The 16,316-nt window shown below is 44.7% G+C and overlaps 1 protein-coding gene across 1 annotated transcript in view; it reads left to right on the forward strand.

Annotated features, from left to right (window-relative positions):
- mybpc3 (myosin binding protein C3) overlaps nucleotides 1-16,316 on the forward strand; it is a 37,496-nt gene that overhangs the window by 10,833 nt on the left and 10,347 nt on the right. Inside the window, exons 9-22 of the mRNA XM_066700719.1 lie at nucleotides 644-667; nucleotides 1,281-1,444; nucleotides 1,909-2,041; nucleotides 2,214-2,216; nucleotides 2,686-2,810; nucleotides 3,110-3,215; nucleotides 4,486-4,652; nucleotides 6,093-6,258; nucleotides 7,174-7,280; nucleotides 7,634-7,663; nucleotides 8,046-8,185; nucleotides 10,532-10,691; nucleotides 11,879-11,983; nucleotides 12,147-12,335. Coding sequence (XP_066556816.1) covers nucleotides 644-667; nucleotides 1,281-1,444; nucleotides 1,909-2,041; nucleotides 2,214-2,216; nucleotides 2,686-2,810; nucleotides 3,110-3,215; nucleotides 4,486-4,652; nucleotides 6,093-6,258; nucleotides 7,174-7,280; nucleotides 7,634-7,663; nucleotides 8,046-8,185; nucleotides 10,532-10,691; nucleotides 11,879-11,983; nucleotides 12,147-12,335 — 1,619 coding nt within the window. The remainder of the gene's footprint in view (nucleotides 1-643; nucleotides 668-1,280; nucleotides 1,445-1,908; nucleotides 2,042-2,213; nucleotides 2,217-2,685; nucleotides 2,811-3,109; nucleotides 3,216-4,485; nucleotides 4,653-6,092; nucleotides 6,259-7,173; nucleotides 7,281-7,633; nucleotides 7,664-8,045; nucleotides 8,186-10,531; nucleotides 10,692-11,878; nucleotides 11,984-12,146; nucleotides 12,336-16,316) is intronic.

Genomic DNA, 16,316 nt, shown 5'->3' on the forward strand with positions numbered 1-16,316 from the left:
TTTAAATTCTGCTTAGTTCTTGGAATTGTTCTGAAAGAAGTATAATTAGCTGTATATGTCAAGTTAAGTATTACATTAGAATAATAAAACAACTGTAGGCCTATATGAAATGGAGGAAGAGTTATTTATACTGTTGTGTGAATCCTCAATATTGATTCTGGACCTGACCTCAACTGCTCCCAATTGTACCACTTGATATTATATATATATAGTTACATATATGCAGTATATACATGGCTTTGACATATGCAGCTTATTTTACTGTACTGTTTCCACAGTCAGTCTCCAGTTCACTTGCACTCAGTCTTTGTCATTCAGCACCTGCATTCACATCTTCCCAGAGTTCGCCAGTGTGTCTGTTAATGTTGTTGTCCTTTCTGGGATCTATTATATAAAATATATACCTATATACAAGCACTATAGCAACATACTGTATATAAAGATGCAGCATTAGCACAGTGGATATATTTATATATACGAGCAAGTCAAAGCAAAGGGAAGTATCTGGGGGAGGCCTTCATCCTGATGTGTATACATTTGACAGTGCTGCTGTTTGCTCAGTGTTTAGGCTGTGTGTGTATTAACACGTTTTAATTTCCCTTGCCATGGATGACGGTTGCTTTTTGCATTTGCCTGAGTGCAGCAGTTTTTTAAAAGCATCAAATCGGTAAGAAAAATTAACCTTTTTATTGTCTCTTTTCTTTCTGTTTGTTTTTCATTCACTTGTTTGTTAGTTTGTTAGTTTGTGTTCTGCTTTCTATTTCATTTGCACCAAATGCAGGTTTACACCGAATGCTTTTCGGTTTCTGCTTCCGCTGAAAGATTCTTTCTGTAACTTCAAACACGCAGTTGTTTCAACCGCCATGTTAAAATACCGCCTAATCCCCTTCATGTGTATTTATAGTACGATCAGTTTCGGGAGTGATGAAACAGGGCTGTCAATCTAGTCCTGACATGGAATATCCGTGTAACTACGACGTAAAAATAGTGCTATTCCTGTGTTCACAACATTGTTTGTCATTTTTTTTTCCTATTGCCTGTCTGAGATCAATCTGACATGGAAAACAGCACAAGGCTTTTACTGCACATATAGAAACCCCTCTGACGTAGAACCCCTGATTTAGATCTGAAGACACATTGAGATGTACATCCACTAATAGAAGATGGATTCTATCCCATCAGTGTTGATAGTAACCTGTAGACGCTGTGCAGTGATGTCACATTGAGTGTCCTAGTGTCCCCACCCGGCCTGTACTGACCCGGCTTCTGTTTGGCCCCAGAGCCGTGCAGGTGAACACGGAGCCCGATATCGACGTGTGGGAAATACTGCAGAAGGCACCGGCGTCCGAGTATGAGAAGATCGCCTTCCAGTATGGTATCACCGACCTGCGGGGCATGCTGAAGCGGCTGAAGAAGATGAAGAAGGAAGAGAAGAAGAGTGCGGGTGAGCGGGCGTCTCGTTTCACAAACACACGGTGCTGCGCCAGAGCCTCCTAACCAACACGCTTCTCTGTTTGGCTTTGAATCTGTTTTTTGAGCCATTATTATCTCTGAGTCCCAGTGAACGAGACTGGCAGGAACTTTGACTGGCAGACTTGTTCAAATGCAGCGTGACACTGCAGCCATGTTTGTCTTCGCCTCTTTGGATAGTCTTGAGTTGATGAGGCAGGGTGTTGTGTCTTTTATTTTCTATAATTTCTGCCTTTCAATTGATGCCTGTCCTTTTCCCTGCTTACTTCCCCTCTTTATTCAGCAGTGAGAGAGATGGCTTTCTTGTAGTCAGACCACAGAAATGATAAAGAACAACAAGTCCCTACAGATATAAATAGATACCTTAAAAGTCACCTTGGCAAAAGCATCAGCCGAATGAATTACCACCGCAGTGCTTTACATCTGTTCACATTTCAGCCTTCCTGAAGAAACTGGACCCGGCCTACCAGGTGGAGAAGGGTCACAAAATCAAGCTTGCGGTTGATGTGGCCAATTCAGACACAGAGGTAAAATGGCTGAAGAACGGACAGGAAATTCACCCAACGGGCAGGTAGGAAACATCTCCCTGAGATGTCCATCTTTGTGCATTTTCTTTAAATCTGGATCTTGGAGATAAAAGGGTGTCCTCAATCCTGTTTTCCTTTCCTTCCCGTCCCTGATGCCAATTTTCTGTGACAATCTGCCGGGGGGGCCATATGGACCTGTGTGATTCTCCTCCACAGCAAGTATGTCATTTTCTATTTAAAACCATTTGTGCATGCGTTTAAGTGTGGGGCTGATGGGGGTTATTGTAATTAGAAGATCCTGGGATAAACTGCTGTTATGTGGGATTGAAGGGGTTTGTATAGAATTGCGCTGTGATAAACCAGCACACTCAACCACCTGGTGGATCTGATCTGTGCAGCCACTACGCCTTTAATGAGCTGCCACTTACTGCCTCAATAAAGAGGGATCCGGTGTCAGAGTTACAAAGCTGGACTCCTGGATGTCGCTTCCTGACACTTTCACCAATGTGCATTCCCTTGTGATTAACCCTTTACTGTAGTGCTGACACTAAGGTCTTGAGCCTCAGTCACAATAATTTATAATATATATAATTTAGTAATAATATAGAGCTAACCTCAGTTCGCTGCTAGATTAAGCTACACCTTTACCCAGGCAAGCGCTCTGATCACAGCCCTGCAATCACGCCAGGTACATCTTTGAGAATATCGGCAACAAGCGCATCCTGACCATCAACCACTGCTCGCTGGCGGACGACGCGGCCTACACCTGTGTGATCGGAGACGAGAAGTGCTTCACAGAGCTCTTTGTGAAAGGTAACCCCGCCGATCGCCGGATTCTGAGAACAGACTAGAGGAAGACAGGCGTACCGAGAGCCGCAGGTAACCAAGAGCAGCTGGATGTTTCTAGCCGCCGGCGCTGAAGAGACTAGAAAGCCGGGGCATCAACACAACTGCGGGGTGAGAAGCCCCAGGCGACCAGCTGGCAAGGAGCGCTCGAGCACCACATTGTTTGGATCCTTCCCGGTGATTGTAGGAATACCGAACTGTCGATCTAGGAACACAATCTTGCACCGCGGCAAAGTGTGTGAGCGCGTCCCCTTCTCCCCCCCCAGAGCCCCCTATCCTGATCCTGCACAACCTGGAGGACCAGATGGTGATGAAGGGAGACAGGGTGGAGTTCGAGTGCGAGGTGTCGGAGGAGGGAGCGCACGTCAAATGGTAAACGGGAGAGGAGGGAGGAGGGAGAGAAAGAAACAGAATAAACAGTCAGCCAAAATTATAATTAGTTACTGGCACAGAGCACGTTTCCAGTGTTTTGTCATTTGATTGCACAGCCCAGCATGTCATCTGTGAGTCAGCTCAGCTTGTCCATCATCTAGTTCTGAACATTTTCGCTTTACAAACCTGCACAAAAGTGTTGATTATTTAATTTTTCTTACTTATAAACAATTAGAAGCATCTCTAATTAGATGTACTCGCTATGCTGAAAACCACAGAGAACAAATACTATTCAAATAGAAAATATGTTCCTCCTATTTTCAGCTTAGTCTAACACACATTCCTGAAACGTCCTGTAGATGGCGTATGTGATTCTTGACACGCACCCTCAACCCCCTAAACACACAAACACACACACATACACACACACACTATCACACTGACACGCTCCAGGCCCTGTCCTTGTCGTTCGTCCTGTTTTCTATGTGTCATAAATTACAGGCAGGGAGAAGGTCAGATTGGCCTCTTAACACCTCCTGGTTTCTGTCCTTTATGAGGATGAGGTAATAACCGTGAATAATAGTAACCACGAGAAAGGAGGGTGTACCAGAGGTTCAGCGAAAGGAATGGAAAATGCAACACAGGGAGTGAAGCAACATTACAGTGAGAAGACAGACAGAGTTCAATACACTTTACACATTTTATCTAACCCCTGCCTTTCCATATTACATTCCTTTCCACTGTAATCTATTTCGATTTTCTCAGTAGGTTCAGATATCTGGGTTGACTTTGTGTCTCATAACTGGGTAAAGTGTTAAAGTTATTGATGATGCACATTAAAAATGTCTGTTAGCGATAGACCACATCAAGACTTTGACCTACCTGTGGATCGCAACGTACAATTCTATACCCTGTTGTGGTTTAATTTACTTTTAGAAGCCAATTTCTCCTATTTATAAATCCAAACTTGATAGTGTACAACTTGGTAAGTTGCGATCTATGGATAGGTCAATTTTTATTTGGTCTGGCTCTTAGACTTTCTGGACAACTGAAATATTGTGCTAAATCTGTGCCAAAAGGACAGTGAAAAGCAGACATAATTTATCTCACAGGGCCAAAGTAAGAAACTGTGTAAAAATAAAAGAAACATATTTAAACTCTCCGCAGAATTACAACAACGAAAACACTATAAAAATACTGATCTTATTTGTAACTCTAATGAATGACAGAACAGCAAAAGGGATTTAAACTGTTCGATGTGTGACCGCAGGGAGAAGGACGGCGTGGAACTGACACGAGAGGAGACGTTCAAGTATCGCTTCAAGAAGGACGGCAGGAAGCACTACCTGATCATCAACGAGGCCGGCAAGGAGGACTGTGGCCACTACCGGGTGAAGACCAACGGAGGGGAGTCTGTGGCTGAGCTCATGGTGCAGGGTAGGTGCATCTCCACACAGCAGAGACAGTCAGACATCAGCCCTTCCAGTTCCTCGATGACACAAGTGCATTCCTTATCTACGGTACCAACATCTGACGTACACATTGTTCCAACAGTCCTGCACCAGAGATGGATTAGAAGGGGTTCGGTGTTAGACTCAATAATTTTATTTCCTTGCTCTTTCTTTTCCTGTAGTGAAGTATCCAAGCTAATTGTCCGACTAATGGGGGAACACCTTAATGCTTTCCCAGACATCACAGTGTGCTGGACCAGGCCTGTGATTGGGGAGGAGGCAACCATATGGAGCAATTCCTCCACAAAGGGCACTATATTCAGTAAAAAGTGATCGATTGATGGACTGAATTCTAACCTTTTTTTACAGCTCTGTTTAAATCAGCGACACCTGACATTAACTCTCTTAATGAATGGTTTCTTGTTTGGTTATTTTTGAAGCGCATTTCTCCCGACTACAGACACCTTGTCTCCAATGACAGTGTCCGAGGATAAGTGCCCCCAACTCTCAATCCATACCTCCGAGCCGCCCCGACAGACTGTCCCCCTTCCTGCAATACGATCAGAGCTTCTCCCCTCCTTGTGCCAAGGTTACAGCACAAACAACACCCAAATGCCAGCTATAGTTAGAAGACGGGCGCTGAAATACTCTCCGAGACACACGGCCGGGGCGAGATGCAGAGAGTTGTTTCTCTCGCTGGCCATCTGCTATTCCCTGTTTTTTCACTTTCTGTGCGAAAGGTCCCCCCGAGGACAGTTTCCCATGTCAACACCGAACAACTGACACACAGCAGCCGTGTTGCACATGCCACAAGCATTCGAAATAGGAATTCATCAATAAATAAATGAATAACAGGGTAGGGAGAAGTAGCATAGTGATAGGTTTTAACGGCATGCTGCCTCAAATCCCAATGGCAGCCAGTTTTAGCGTATTTGGGCCACTATTCAAAAGGGAATATTGCCAATGGATGCCAGCTGCACTGTGTTCTACTGCTGAGGCCAAATTGTGTGTGAAATAAATAAATCTCATACTTTACCTCCTAAGCCCTGACTCCCCCTCCCTCTTTCCTCTCGCTCCTCCTCTTCCTCCCCTACACTCGTGGAAAAGGATTTGGAAAGTAAGTAGTCTTCCATGGTCAGGGAATATCTAGGCCTATATGCAAAACAATGGCTAATGAGAATTGTTTTTTTTGTGTGTGTTCTTTTTGTACATTACGAAACAGGGGGCTGGCACATATGTCTATCTGTTCATTTCAGGGTTCGTGCATGTACTCATATGTTTTTAAAAAGATGATAATGAGCTGTAAACACCCGAGGCACCGACCACAACAGGAAGCTCTCGAGCCGAAAAGAGCAAAGGCTCATGAACTGCAATCGCTCATGGAAGCTGATTTTGAATGTTGTTCTTCCATTTCTGTGGCCGACAGAGAAGGAACTGGAAGTGTACCAGAACATTGCGGACCTGACGGTGAAGGCCAAAGACCAGGCGGTGTTCAAGTGCGAGGTGTCTGACGAGAACGTGAAGGGCATCTGGTACAAGAATGGTGTGGAGGTCAAGCCCAATGAGAGATGCCACATCACACACATCGGCAGGTGGGCCAGGCTGACACTTGGCGTGCTCCATAACCGATGAAGGGGTGTCTGTGTGGATCAGGTTCAGTGCACGGGGACTGTCAACCTACACAATGTACCAGTATATTCACCCAATAGATTCAGGTCTGGATGGAGGCCATTCTGTCTCTATTCCTGTTTAGGAAATAATTACTTCACTTCTTGCTCCATCTTGGTATTTGTATGATGTATCATCCCAAGTAACATCCTTTACATTTCCCCACACAACGTCACTTAACAATGAATCTAAGATGATGTCTGTTCGACCCATCCTGCTCGTTTGGTGTCCATTAATAACTGAGTGATCAAGGATCCTATCCAGTCTATTTTTGAATGTTCCCAAATTGTCTCTTCAGCCACATCGCTGGGGAGTTTGTTCAGATTGTGACGCCTCTCTGTGTGAAGAAGTGTCTCCTGTTTTCTGTCTTGAATGCCTTGAAGCCCAATTTCCATTTGTGTCCCCGGGTGCGTGTGTCCCTGCTGATCTGGAAAAGCTCCTCTGGTTTGATGTGGTCGATGCCTTTCATGATTTTGAAGACTTGGATCAAGTCCCCACGTAGTCTCCTCTGTTCCAGGGTGAAAAGGTTCAGGTCCTCAGTCTCTCAGTAGGACATTCCCTTCAGACCTGGAATAAGTCTGGTTGCTCTCCTCTGAACTGCCTCTAGAGCAGCGATTATGTGGCTTTGAGTGTTAAATATGGGCTTTGCTCCAACATGTACTCACCAACATTATATCTACAGATTTATAAATATAAATATACCACATCAGAGCATTCCCCAGGAAATGTAAGGTTATTATGAGAAGTGAAGGTTCCTTATTTCAGTAAGGATTATTTGATTAATTTATTGTAATTTGGTGTATGACGGCTCACACTTCCTCCCCGCATCTCCTCATTAGGATACACAAACTGACGATCGACGACGTGAAACCGGAGGACGAGGGAGACTACACCTTCGTGCCAGAGGGGTACGCCTTCAACCTGTCCGCCAAACTCAACTTCCTGGGTATGACTGGGCTCAGTCCCTCTTTCAAAATCCCCCGATTGCATCAAGACACGGGTCAATACGTCAGTCCCAAAGACAGGCCAGATATTTGACAGTAGTTTCCTGTTTGCCATGGGCTTCTTGGATATGTGTGGTTTTTAGTCCCAAGAACACATTTTTCCACAAACACATGCCTCTTTTTTTTGTTTGTTTTTTAGTTTACCACCTCTATACAGGGAGAGAGAAATTAATGTATACAGTTGATGTAATTGTTGTTTTTTTATAAACACTTTATGGGCTACATATGGAAGATCATATGTTTGTCTTCCTGGTAACACATTTTAATAGTGTGTTTTTTTTCCATCTGTTTACAGAGGTCAAGATTGACTATGTCCCTAGACAAGGTAAGCTGTAATTGCTGTTGCAAAACTCGAATTTCCAACTAATGCGAGCTGACACTTTTCCGCGTATATATGTTTTTTAAATGTGCATAATATTCCATTTTCAACTAGCTTGTATAAAACTGATTTTCAAATGTTACAAACTTCAATGTTTTTTGCAGTGTTTTCCATGAACAGACTGAAAATTAGGTGTTTTGGAGCTGTACAGGTTTTACTTGCAAACACTGAAGGGGGCATATGGAGCAAAGCCTTCTTTTCTTAATCAATTAATTAATTATCAACATACAAAAATATAAAGTATTAAATAAATTAACAAGCCTGAAAGCATCCCCTGCAACACAACTCTAATGACACTCAACATTGTCGTTCTGGTATATTTTGTAAGATCCACCGAAAATCCACCTGGACTGCGTGGGCCACATGCCAGAGACCACCATCGTTGTGGTGGCAGGCAACAAACTGCGCCTGGATGTGCCCATTACCGGAGACCCTGCGCCCACTGTGGTCTGGACCAAGGCAGACAAGGTATTGCTCATCTCTACAGATTCTCAGAGAAATAACTTCAACAGCAGCCTGTGGAAAACTCACAAGTTCAACAGCTGGAATTCACACATCCACCATTAACTGCCATTTATTGAGATCGTTCATTCTCTCTGTACAGATTTATTTTCAAAAGCTCATACTCTGAAGATTTTGCTAACCCTAGTCTTAAAAAAGAATCCCTGTGATAAAAGTATCTATGACATACAAAGCACTGTAATGAGAAATAAAATAGCAGGTAACTTCTTTACGTTTTTACTTTATGTGTGTGTAAAAAGGAAGTAGGAATAAACCCTGCAATGGCATACAAATCATTTACACTTGCAAACACAAAGCTTGGTTATAAAAAACAAAAGCCCTAACGAGGCCCTCGCTGAGAAACAGCACGTGATGTGAAACTCAAAATGGTAAGAAAGTCCGAAGCAGCAGCACACGGCCGTCCCGCAGGTAAGAGCTTGCGGTGTCCATCCTCCCCCCGCTGCCCCCAATACAGGTGTCTTCACTTTAATTGTCTGCTTTTTACAGCCAGTTAACCTGATTCAGTACATTGAGGAATAGACCAGTATCTAATCAATTTCACTTTTAACAACAGTCCAGCAGAAACCCAGAGTCTTAACCCATTTCACAAAGCAGTATTCCCCATGATGTGTGCAATGACCTGTTTACCAAACGCCTGGGTCAACGAGCTCCGAAAATACTTTATATTTTATATATAGTCTGGTGGTGTAAGTCCTGGCTTTGAATTTTCTCACCTGCTCAGAGTCTAAGATGTCTTTTTATGCACTGCAAGACACAGGGTATTGTTTGTCTTACTGCTGTAGCTTTTGCTTTAATTTCCAGTCAAGAGGATGGTGGATGGTGTCTGCTGATATTATTATTATTGCTCCTACTACTTTTGTTGTTGTCTGTAGTGTCTGTACAGGAATACAGCCCAAATGTTATTTACAAATCAAGTTACAAAGTTGACACTTGATGGCTTATTTTGTCAACCCATTGCAAAACTGCCATCAAGTCCTGGATTTGGAAATTCCAACTACTTGCTGTGTCGTAAGATTAATCTAATTCTGGCTCCAATTTCTACATCAGTACTGCTTTTGCTCCAGGAAATTAAGGTCTCTGCAAGCTTCTGTTCAGATGTGTGTTTTGAAAAAAGGCACGCCCAAGAGACAGTAGAAATTCTCAGCAATGGAGAAAGATAAAGCAGGACCAAAATGGCCTGTTACGATCTGACCCGAGGCAGACACGACCCCAGCCGCCCCTTGTGAATGTAGCTGTCTGTCAGTCCTGCTCTCTACCCCTCTCTCCTCGGTGTTGCAGCTCCTCTGTGCCGCTTCACAGCTTTGCTTTGCTCTGCTAGGGTAAATCTAGGAGGCAGAAGAAAGATGGGTCCGCAGACATGGGGTTCAGTGCCGACTTGATGAAAGACGGTGAAGTAAGTCTCTCGATAGTACAGGTGGCTTCTGCATGCTTCATTGGCTGGCTCCTTAACTGCTGTTAAGTATCAGCAACCGACTGGAGTTCCTTTTGTATGTCTTGTAAGTGTGGTGCTTTATCATTTTCTCTTTTTACTCCCGATGGATTAAAAATTAAATGCTCTGCAAAGGTACTGGGAAAAATGGTCAAATAAATGAATCATATCTCTCTCTCTCTCTCTCTCTCTCTCTCTCTCTATTTGAGTGTCTGCTACTTCTGTATTTCCCATTCGATGGGGATAAAAAACAATTCCTTTTGCATGCTTTGGCTTACAAGTGTAGTCTATCCTGGAGTATGTGCTGTAAGCCTGCACACACTAGAGTAGTGAAAAAGCCCAAGCCTCTTTGTAGCCAAGAGCCAGGGAACATCTCTGTCGTGAGGAAGTGACTCCATGTGCGCCACCTCTTTCACAATTCATAGGATCATAGGCTGAGGTGAGTATTCACACTCCAACATTAGAAACTCACACCAGGTCCCAGACAGAGCAGGCAGGGAGACTAGGATGCCACCAGAGAGACGTTTCAAATATGAAACAGGTGGAAACACTTCTCCCAACTCCCTTGGGAATAACGACCTTGGCAGTCAAGTCTGATCTTAACTCTTCACCTGTTATTTACAAAAGGTGACCATTTCAGCCACTGCCATTTTAGAATAAAAAAAATACATATGAAACCATGCCAACTGGTAGAGTCGGGCAAAAGTCTCTCCTACAGCCGACTGAGCAAGAAGGAAGAGAAAGAGCTGGCATTTTTGGTCTCTCCTCTCCCATGGGGTCTGCTGTTCTTCTTCGAGGGACTCTAGCCCCCGGGGGCAGCAGTGCGGTGGGTCGTGACTCTCGTTTCCCCGTCCCTCACTCAGGTGATCTCGGACACAGATGGCCACGTCCACGTGGAGATGGCCAAAGAGCACTGCACCTTCACCATTGAGGGGGCGGAGCGCGAGGACGAGGGCATCTACACCGTGGTGGTGAGGAACCCGGCGGGGGAGGACAGGGCCGACATCAACGTCAAAGTCGTGGGTGAGTCGTGGATCTGGGAACGAGTACGGGTCAGAAATGCTGAAGCCCCCAATGCATGGTTACCTAAACAAACTTTAATCACATCAGTGACCCAGCTGCAAAAGATGACTTGATGGACCATGGGTTGGCGTTGGCCCACATTTACAACAGGGAAAGTAGACCAGTAAGGTCAGCCTGGAGGACAGTTCATTTTGCTCCACACTTCAGATTATACTGCCATGGCACACGTACCCGTTTGGTTGTCTGACACAACAGCGTAGCTTAAATGACACTTGATAGCGCAGTGCAGCAGATGGAGGGGAGCCAAACTGGAGCTCAAACCAGGGACGTGTCAGCTCCTCAAAATAAGATAATTAATTATATTCACAGGCTAAAGTTTCTGGACAGGAATTACACAGAGTTTAATGATAATACAAATAATAATAATAATAATAATAATAATAATAATAATAATAATAATAATAATAATAATAATAAAAGAAGAAGATGCTGTCTATTCAATACAATTTTCTTTTAGTATATGTAAATGTTACATAGTCAAAACACTGCGCCCTGTTTCTCGTATGATGCCATGCTGAGTTATGCCATCACAGTCCAGATTTGCGGTCCCATGGGCACGTCTGCTTTACAGGGCTGCTCTCTAACGCTGAGGCACTGTGCCCTCCATCCTGATGAGGCTTCCTGCAACACTTAAAATACTGCCACCAGGAGTGCGATCCCAGGGCCCCCTTTGCTGTGTTAAAGCCCCCGATAGATTTACTGCATGAGAGTGGCCCAGGGGTCCAGCTGCCGAATGTCTGACGATCGTTCCTGGAGCAGCTGCCTGTCAGGACTGCAGATCAAAGTCAAGCGTTTGTTAATGTGCATCCATGGACCACAGGGGGATCACCTGTATGCCTAATAATCCTCTTTAATTATTCGCTGATCACTTGATTGAATCCCCGGTATTTTTAATCTGTCACCACAAAACTGGCCACACTTTCTCCTCTCCGGGCTATTTCTGTTGCTGATGTGAGAAACACTGTGGCGGTTGTATATCACCCTGTACAATGCATTGCATTCGCTCATAAACAACCAGACAACTGAGGCCAATGTCAGGGCTTTGGAGAGTAACTATATGTACACATATACACATGCTTTACTCTTGATTCGTGAGTGTTTCTGACTGTTATGTTCATTCGGTTTAGATGTCCCAGACCCACCCGAGGCCCCCAAGATCCTCAGTGTCGGAGAGGACTGCTGTGTTGTGCAGTGGGAGCCCCCCAAGTTTGATGGGGGACAACCAGTCCTGGGTAAGGAGCGCGATGGCAAACGCTGGCATCCATTCAATGGCACAAATATCTTTACCGACCGACAGATTTGTTTTCTAGTCCTCGGCCTATCTGCATGGCTGTGTTTGCGCCCTTCTTGCGCTTGCATTTTGCAGACCTGCAGTCTCTCCTTTTCCCCCGGCAGGATATGTGCTGGAGAGGAAGAAGAAGAAGAGTTACAGGTGGATGCGGCTGAACTTTGACCTCCACAAGGAGCTGACCTACGAGGCAAAGAGGATGATCGAGGGGGTGCCATACGAGATGAGGATCTATGCAGTGAACGCCATCGGCATGTCCCGCCACAGCCCCGCCTCGCAGCCCTTTGTCCCGATCGGTAAGACCTCTGTTACTCCCGCCGCGGTCTCCACCGTTGCTCACAGGACTGGGCCGTCTCAGACTACGGGTGCGAGATCTTGTCAAGTCCTCGTTAACTCCACATGAGCTGATGATTTGCGTCCAACACGGTTGAATTAATTACATTTTTTGTGAACGATGCGAAACTGAAGTCTGAACTTGACCCCTTCGATAAGATCGGCTCTATCCTGTGTTCTTTTCACATATTTTCCATATTAATTTTCTGAAGAGGAGCCAAGGGGGTTTGACTGACTCTTTAGCAGATGGTCCGTCACTTCTGATGGTCACCCAAACCTCATTGTGTTCATAGTTGAAACCTCAAAGACACCATTCTGTGGTTTTCAGTATCACACTTGAGTTTCATCCTCACAGGAACTCAATACTTCTGACTGGGACAAGAACGTGAAAATGGTTCAGTAAATGATACAAGATTAGGAGCTCCCCAGCACCAAAGAGACTGTACGTCAGTCTGATTTAAGCAGCACTTATTTATGAGTTAAGGAACAAGTTGGCAACCAGGTTCCTTATATACAAATGTATCAAAATATGCATATATATTTGCACAGATTACTGTAAGTAACTGGAACATTAAGATCCATTCAGACAAGTATTTTGCTTTTTAATACTTAATACTTGACCTGTCAGTTTACCACTGCTGCCATCTTCAGTCACACCCAGTATTGATGAAGTAAGTCATTCACAGGAATAAGGAAAAATTGGCTATCAATCCAGATGTCCTAAGATATGGTCTGTGTAGCTTTAAATAGGTGGACACACATGTGCTGTGAAGGAGGACTTCCAGTTATCATTCGACATCCAAGCTTCTCGTGACTTTCCAGTGACAGGAAATAGGTGATGACTGCAACACAATGTGATCGGGCTGTGGAAACCGAACATTGTGCCGCGAGACGATTCATCAGGAGTCAGACAAGTCCGAGGCCCGTTCTCACAGAGATGGACATCCCAGGCCTAGCAAAAATGTCGCACTTCTCTATTCATCTTGCGAGTGCTCTTCATAAATGCTGACATCCTGACGATAACATCTTTTGGTCGTCCAGCACGTCTAAAATTAGCCGGCTGGGACGCAGGCCGGAGATTCGAAGAACTGGGGTGGGTTGGTTGCCCGGCTCCGATCCCTCCCCCCCCCCCGGCCACTCCAGACCCAATGGGTGCAAATATCGAAGTATCTGAATGAGCTCGTCTCTAATACAGCAGCCTGGAAAGGCACACAGACAGCTGATTAGGAAAGCATCCCCACTATCTCTATAAATAATCTCATATTAGCGACCAGGCAGGGTGGGCCAGCTGTAGCGCTAGGGGAAAAGGGACAGTAGGAGCTTGGGACACTAACTGCTGCTGCCGAGAGAGAGACAGACGTGTGTGAGAGAGAGAGAGAAACCGGCAGAACCCCGCAAGGAAGAGAAAGAAGAAGCCAAACAGGAAAAAAAATTATAATAATTTAAAGAATGACGAAACCTAAGCTTCCCAAAACTTCGGAGAAGAAGGCAGTGCAGCCGGTGGAAGAGAGCCCAGTGAAGCCCATCGAACCTGCGGCCCCAGAGCAGACCGTCAAGGTGCCTGAAGCTGCGCCGGCAGGGGATGGCGTGGGGACGGAGCAGTCCCCCGCCGAAGAAGTGACCCCTACAGCTGTAGACGTGGCAGCGCCCGTCCCCGAGCCGGAACCAGAACCCCAACCTGAACCCAAAGGCAGTAGGCTTTACTTTTAAGCACCTGTGTGGTCCAGCGTTGATGCTTCAGTTTCTTTTGTTTGTTCGTTTACAAGGAGAGACAGGGTGCATGCACAGTACAGCACTCACAAACTCCACTGTGGAATTTGCAGAGTAAAGTGTCTTTAAAAAACGAATACAAACAATAAATAGGTGTTCAGGGAATCTGTTGAGAGTAATAGTTTGGTTTTATATGGGACTGGATTAAGGTCTGGATTCGTTTGTTGACACATTACTTTGTTCCAGTGCTCAGTTTGCAGAGCAATTTGTTGCTAAGGAACAAGAAGAGAGACGTTAGTGTGTTCTGCATGCGCATGCGTTCTGTTTCTGTCTTTAAGTTATTCAGATAAATTATTCAAACTGTACTGGACCAAAATGCATTGCATTTGGGTTTGAATACAGCTTTGATTTGACAGGCATTCAAAATGGTTGATGTTTTGTGTGGCAAACATTCAAATCTGCATGTTGTCCTGGGCTTTTTTGCAGATTCATAGAAAAGTAGTTAAACATTGAAGTTATTTTGTTAGTTTGTTTGCTTTTCCAATGTAACTGAGTAGAAGACATTCCTTTCCCTAAGACAGAAGCTACATTCCTGTCGTAAGCAGAATCGACACAGGTTTACTGAGGCCAGGAGGTCCGCAGTGTGTGAAATCACACAAACACAGAGCGCACGTCAGGCGGATTGTACCGCTGCTTCCTGTGATATTAATCATTTTCACCTGCTGTCAGATCATGAAATGGGACTTTATTATTATTATTATACTTATCAAAGAGAACCCTGAAGATATTTTCCAGTTTGGGAAATGTTACAGACATATTTAAGGGGGGAAGATGATATGTCTTCTTTTACAAAGCAATGGGGGGGAGGGACACAGATACGACTCAGTTTGAAACAGTTTACATTAAGAAAGTCACCTGCAGTAGACCATTGCAACTGACTTCATTAAAGCTAGGGTGTGAAAACTGTGCGTGTGTTACTCAGGATCAGGAAGCTCCAGCGAGTCCTGGGAGGTGTCATTCAACCCCCTGTCAAAAATTACCCCTCCAGTCTGGGCGTGCATGGCAGTATTGCTTTCACTGGGCATCTGACAGTAAACCTAAAAATGGGGCACCTTTGACTGCACAGGTGGCAGGAGGGCCAGGGGCCCACCAAGGACTGATGGTGGTCTCGATTCTTCTCATGTTCTTACAGAGTGCTAAAATGTAATGAGTATGAATATGTAATCTAAATAACTGTCCCAGATTATCTTACGCATTGACAAACATCCCTGTATGAATCAATGCAGGAGGATGAGGCTTGGTTTTGGATTGATGTCTCCGTGTATCAAGCTCCTTTGCTCGCTCTTAGTGTAATTTAATTCTCGGATGATTACCCTTGTCCACAGTTAGACTGCGCTTACGTCGCCGGTGACAATCTTGGGTTACCCTGAATTGTGAAACCAGCCCACATAATTCCTCAAGTGCTCATCACTAAACAGGGTAATCAACACTGACGACAGTGTGAGTGATCCACGGTGCAGAGGAGGCTGATGGTGACAGTGCAGTCTCTCAGCAGTTTTACTCACTGGGGATGAGTTTGGGAGGAGGACAACCCCAATCTCACGCCTGACTTCCACCTTAGTATCCGGCAACAAATGCACTTTTCCCACAATTAATTTCTTTGTACCCCTTGTACCCCAAACACTGCCTTGGCAGCAGTTCCTTGACTCATTCCCTCTAGTGGGGGGGTGCTGAAGGCCTCGTCCTCATGGCCAGGTCATTGTTCCCTATTCAACACAGTCTAGGCCAAAATCAACAATAAGACTTAGTCTTAAAAGATAACAAAACGGCTGAGGAGGCAATTTTATCCAATGCCTTGTGTTTGACTGTGTTAGTTTCAGAAAATGTCCCCCAATTATATTTTTTTCTGCATATCGAGCACACATTTTCAGTGAAATGGGATCGTCGCTGTTTTAGAGAAGCATCTGCCATGTTGTTTTCATCTTCAAGTGTCTTAAAATTCCCAGAATGCATTGTGTGATTGACTAAGTAAGACCAGTCTAAGGATAGACTGTTTTATACAACGGTTTTAACTGAGTGTCTATCGTTAGTATGACTTATTATTATATAAGACAAAGACTTAGTCTATGTTTATGCCACCGGCCCCTGGTTGCACAATATACAATGCTGTGCTGGAGTTAACCAAAAGGCCTGTTATGTAACTACCGCTGGATCTGAGGAAACAAACCCAGGTG

The sequence above is a fragment of the Amia ocellicauda genome, chromosome 4, assembly GCF_036373705.1.
Source record: "Amia ocellicauda isolate fAmiCal2 chromosome 4, fAmiCal2.hap1, whole genome shotgun sequence".
NCBI lineage: Eukaryota > Metazoa > Chordata > Actinopteri > Amiiformes > Amiidae > Amia > Amia ocellicauda.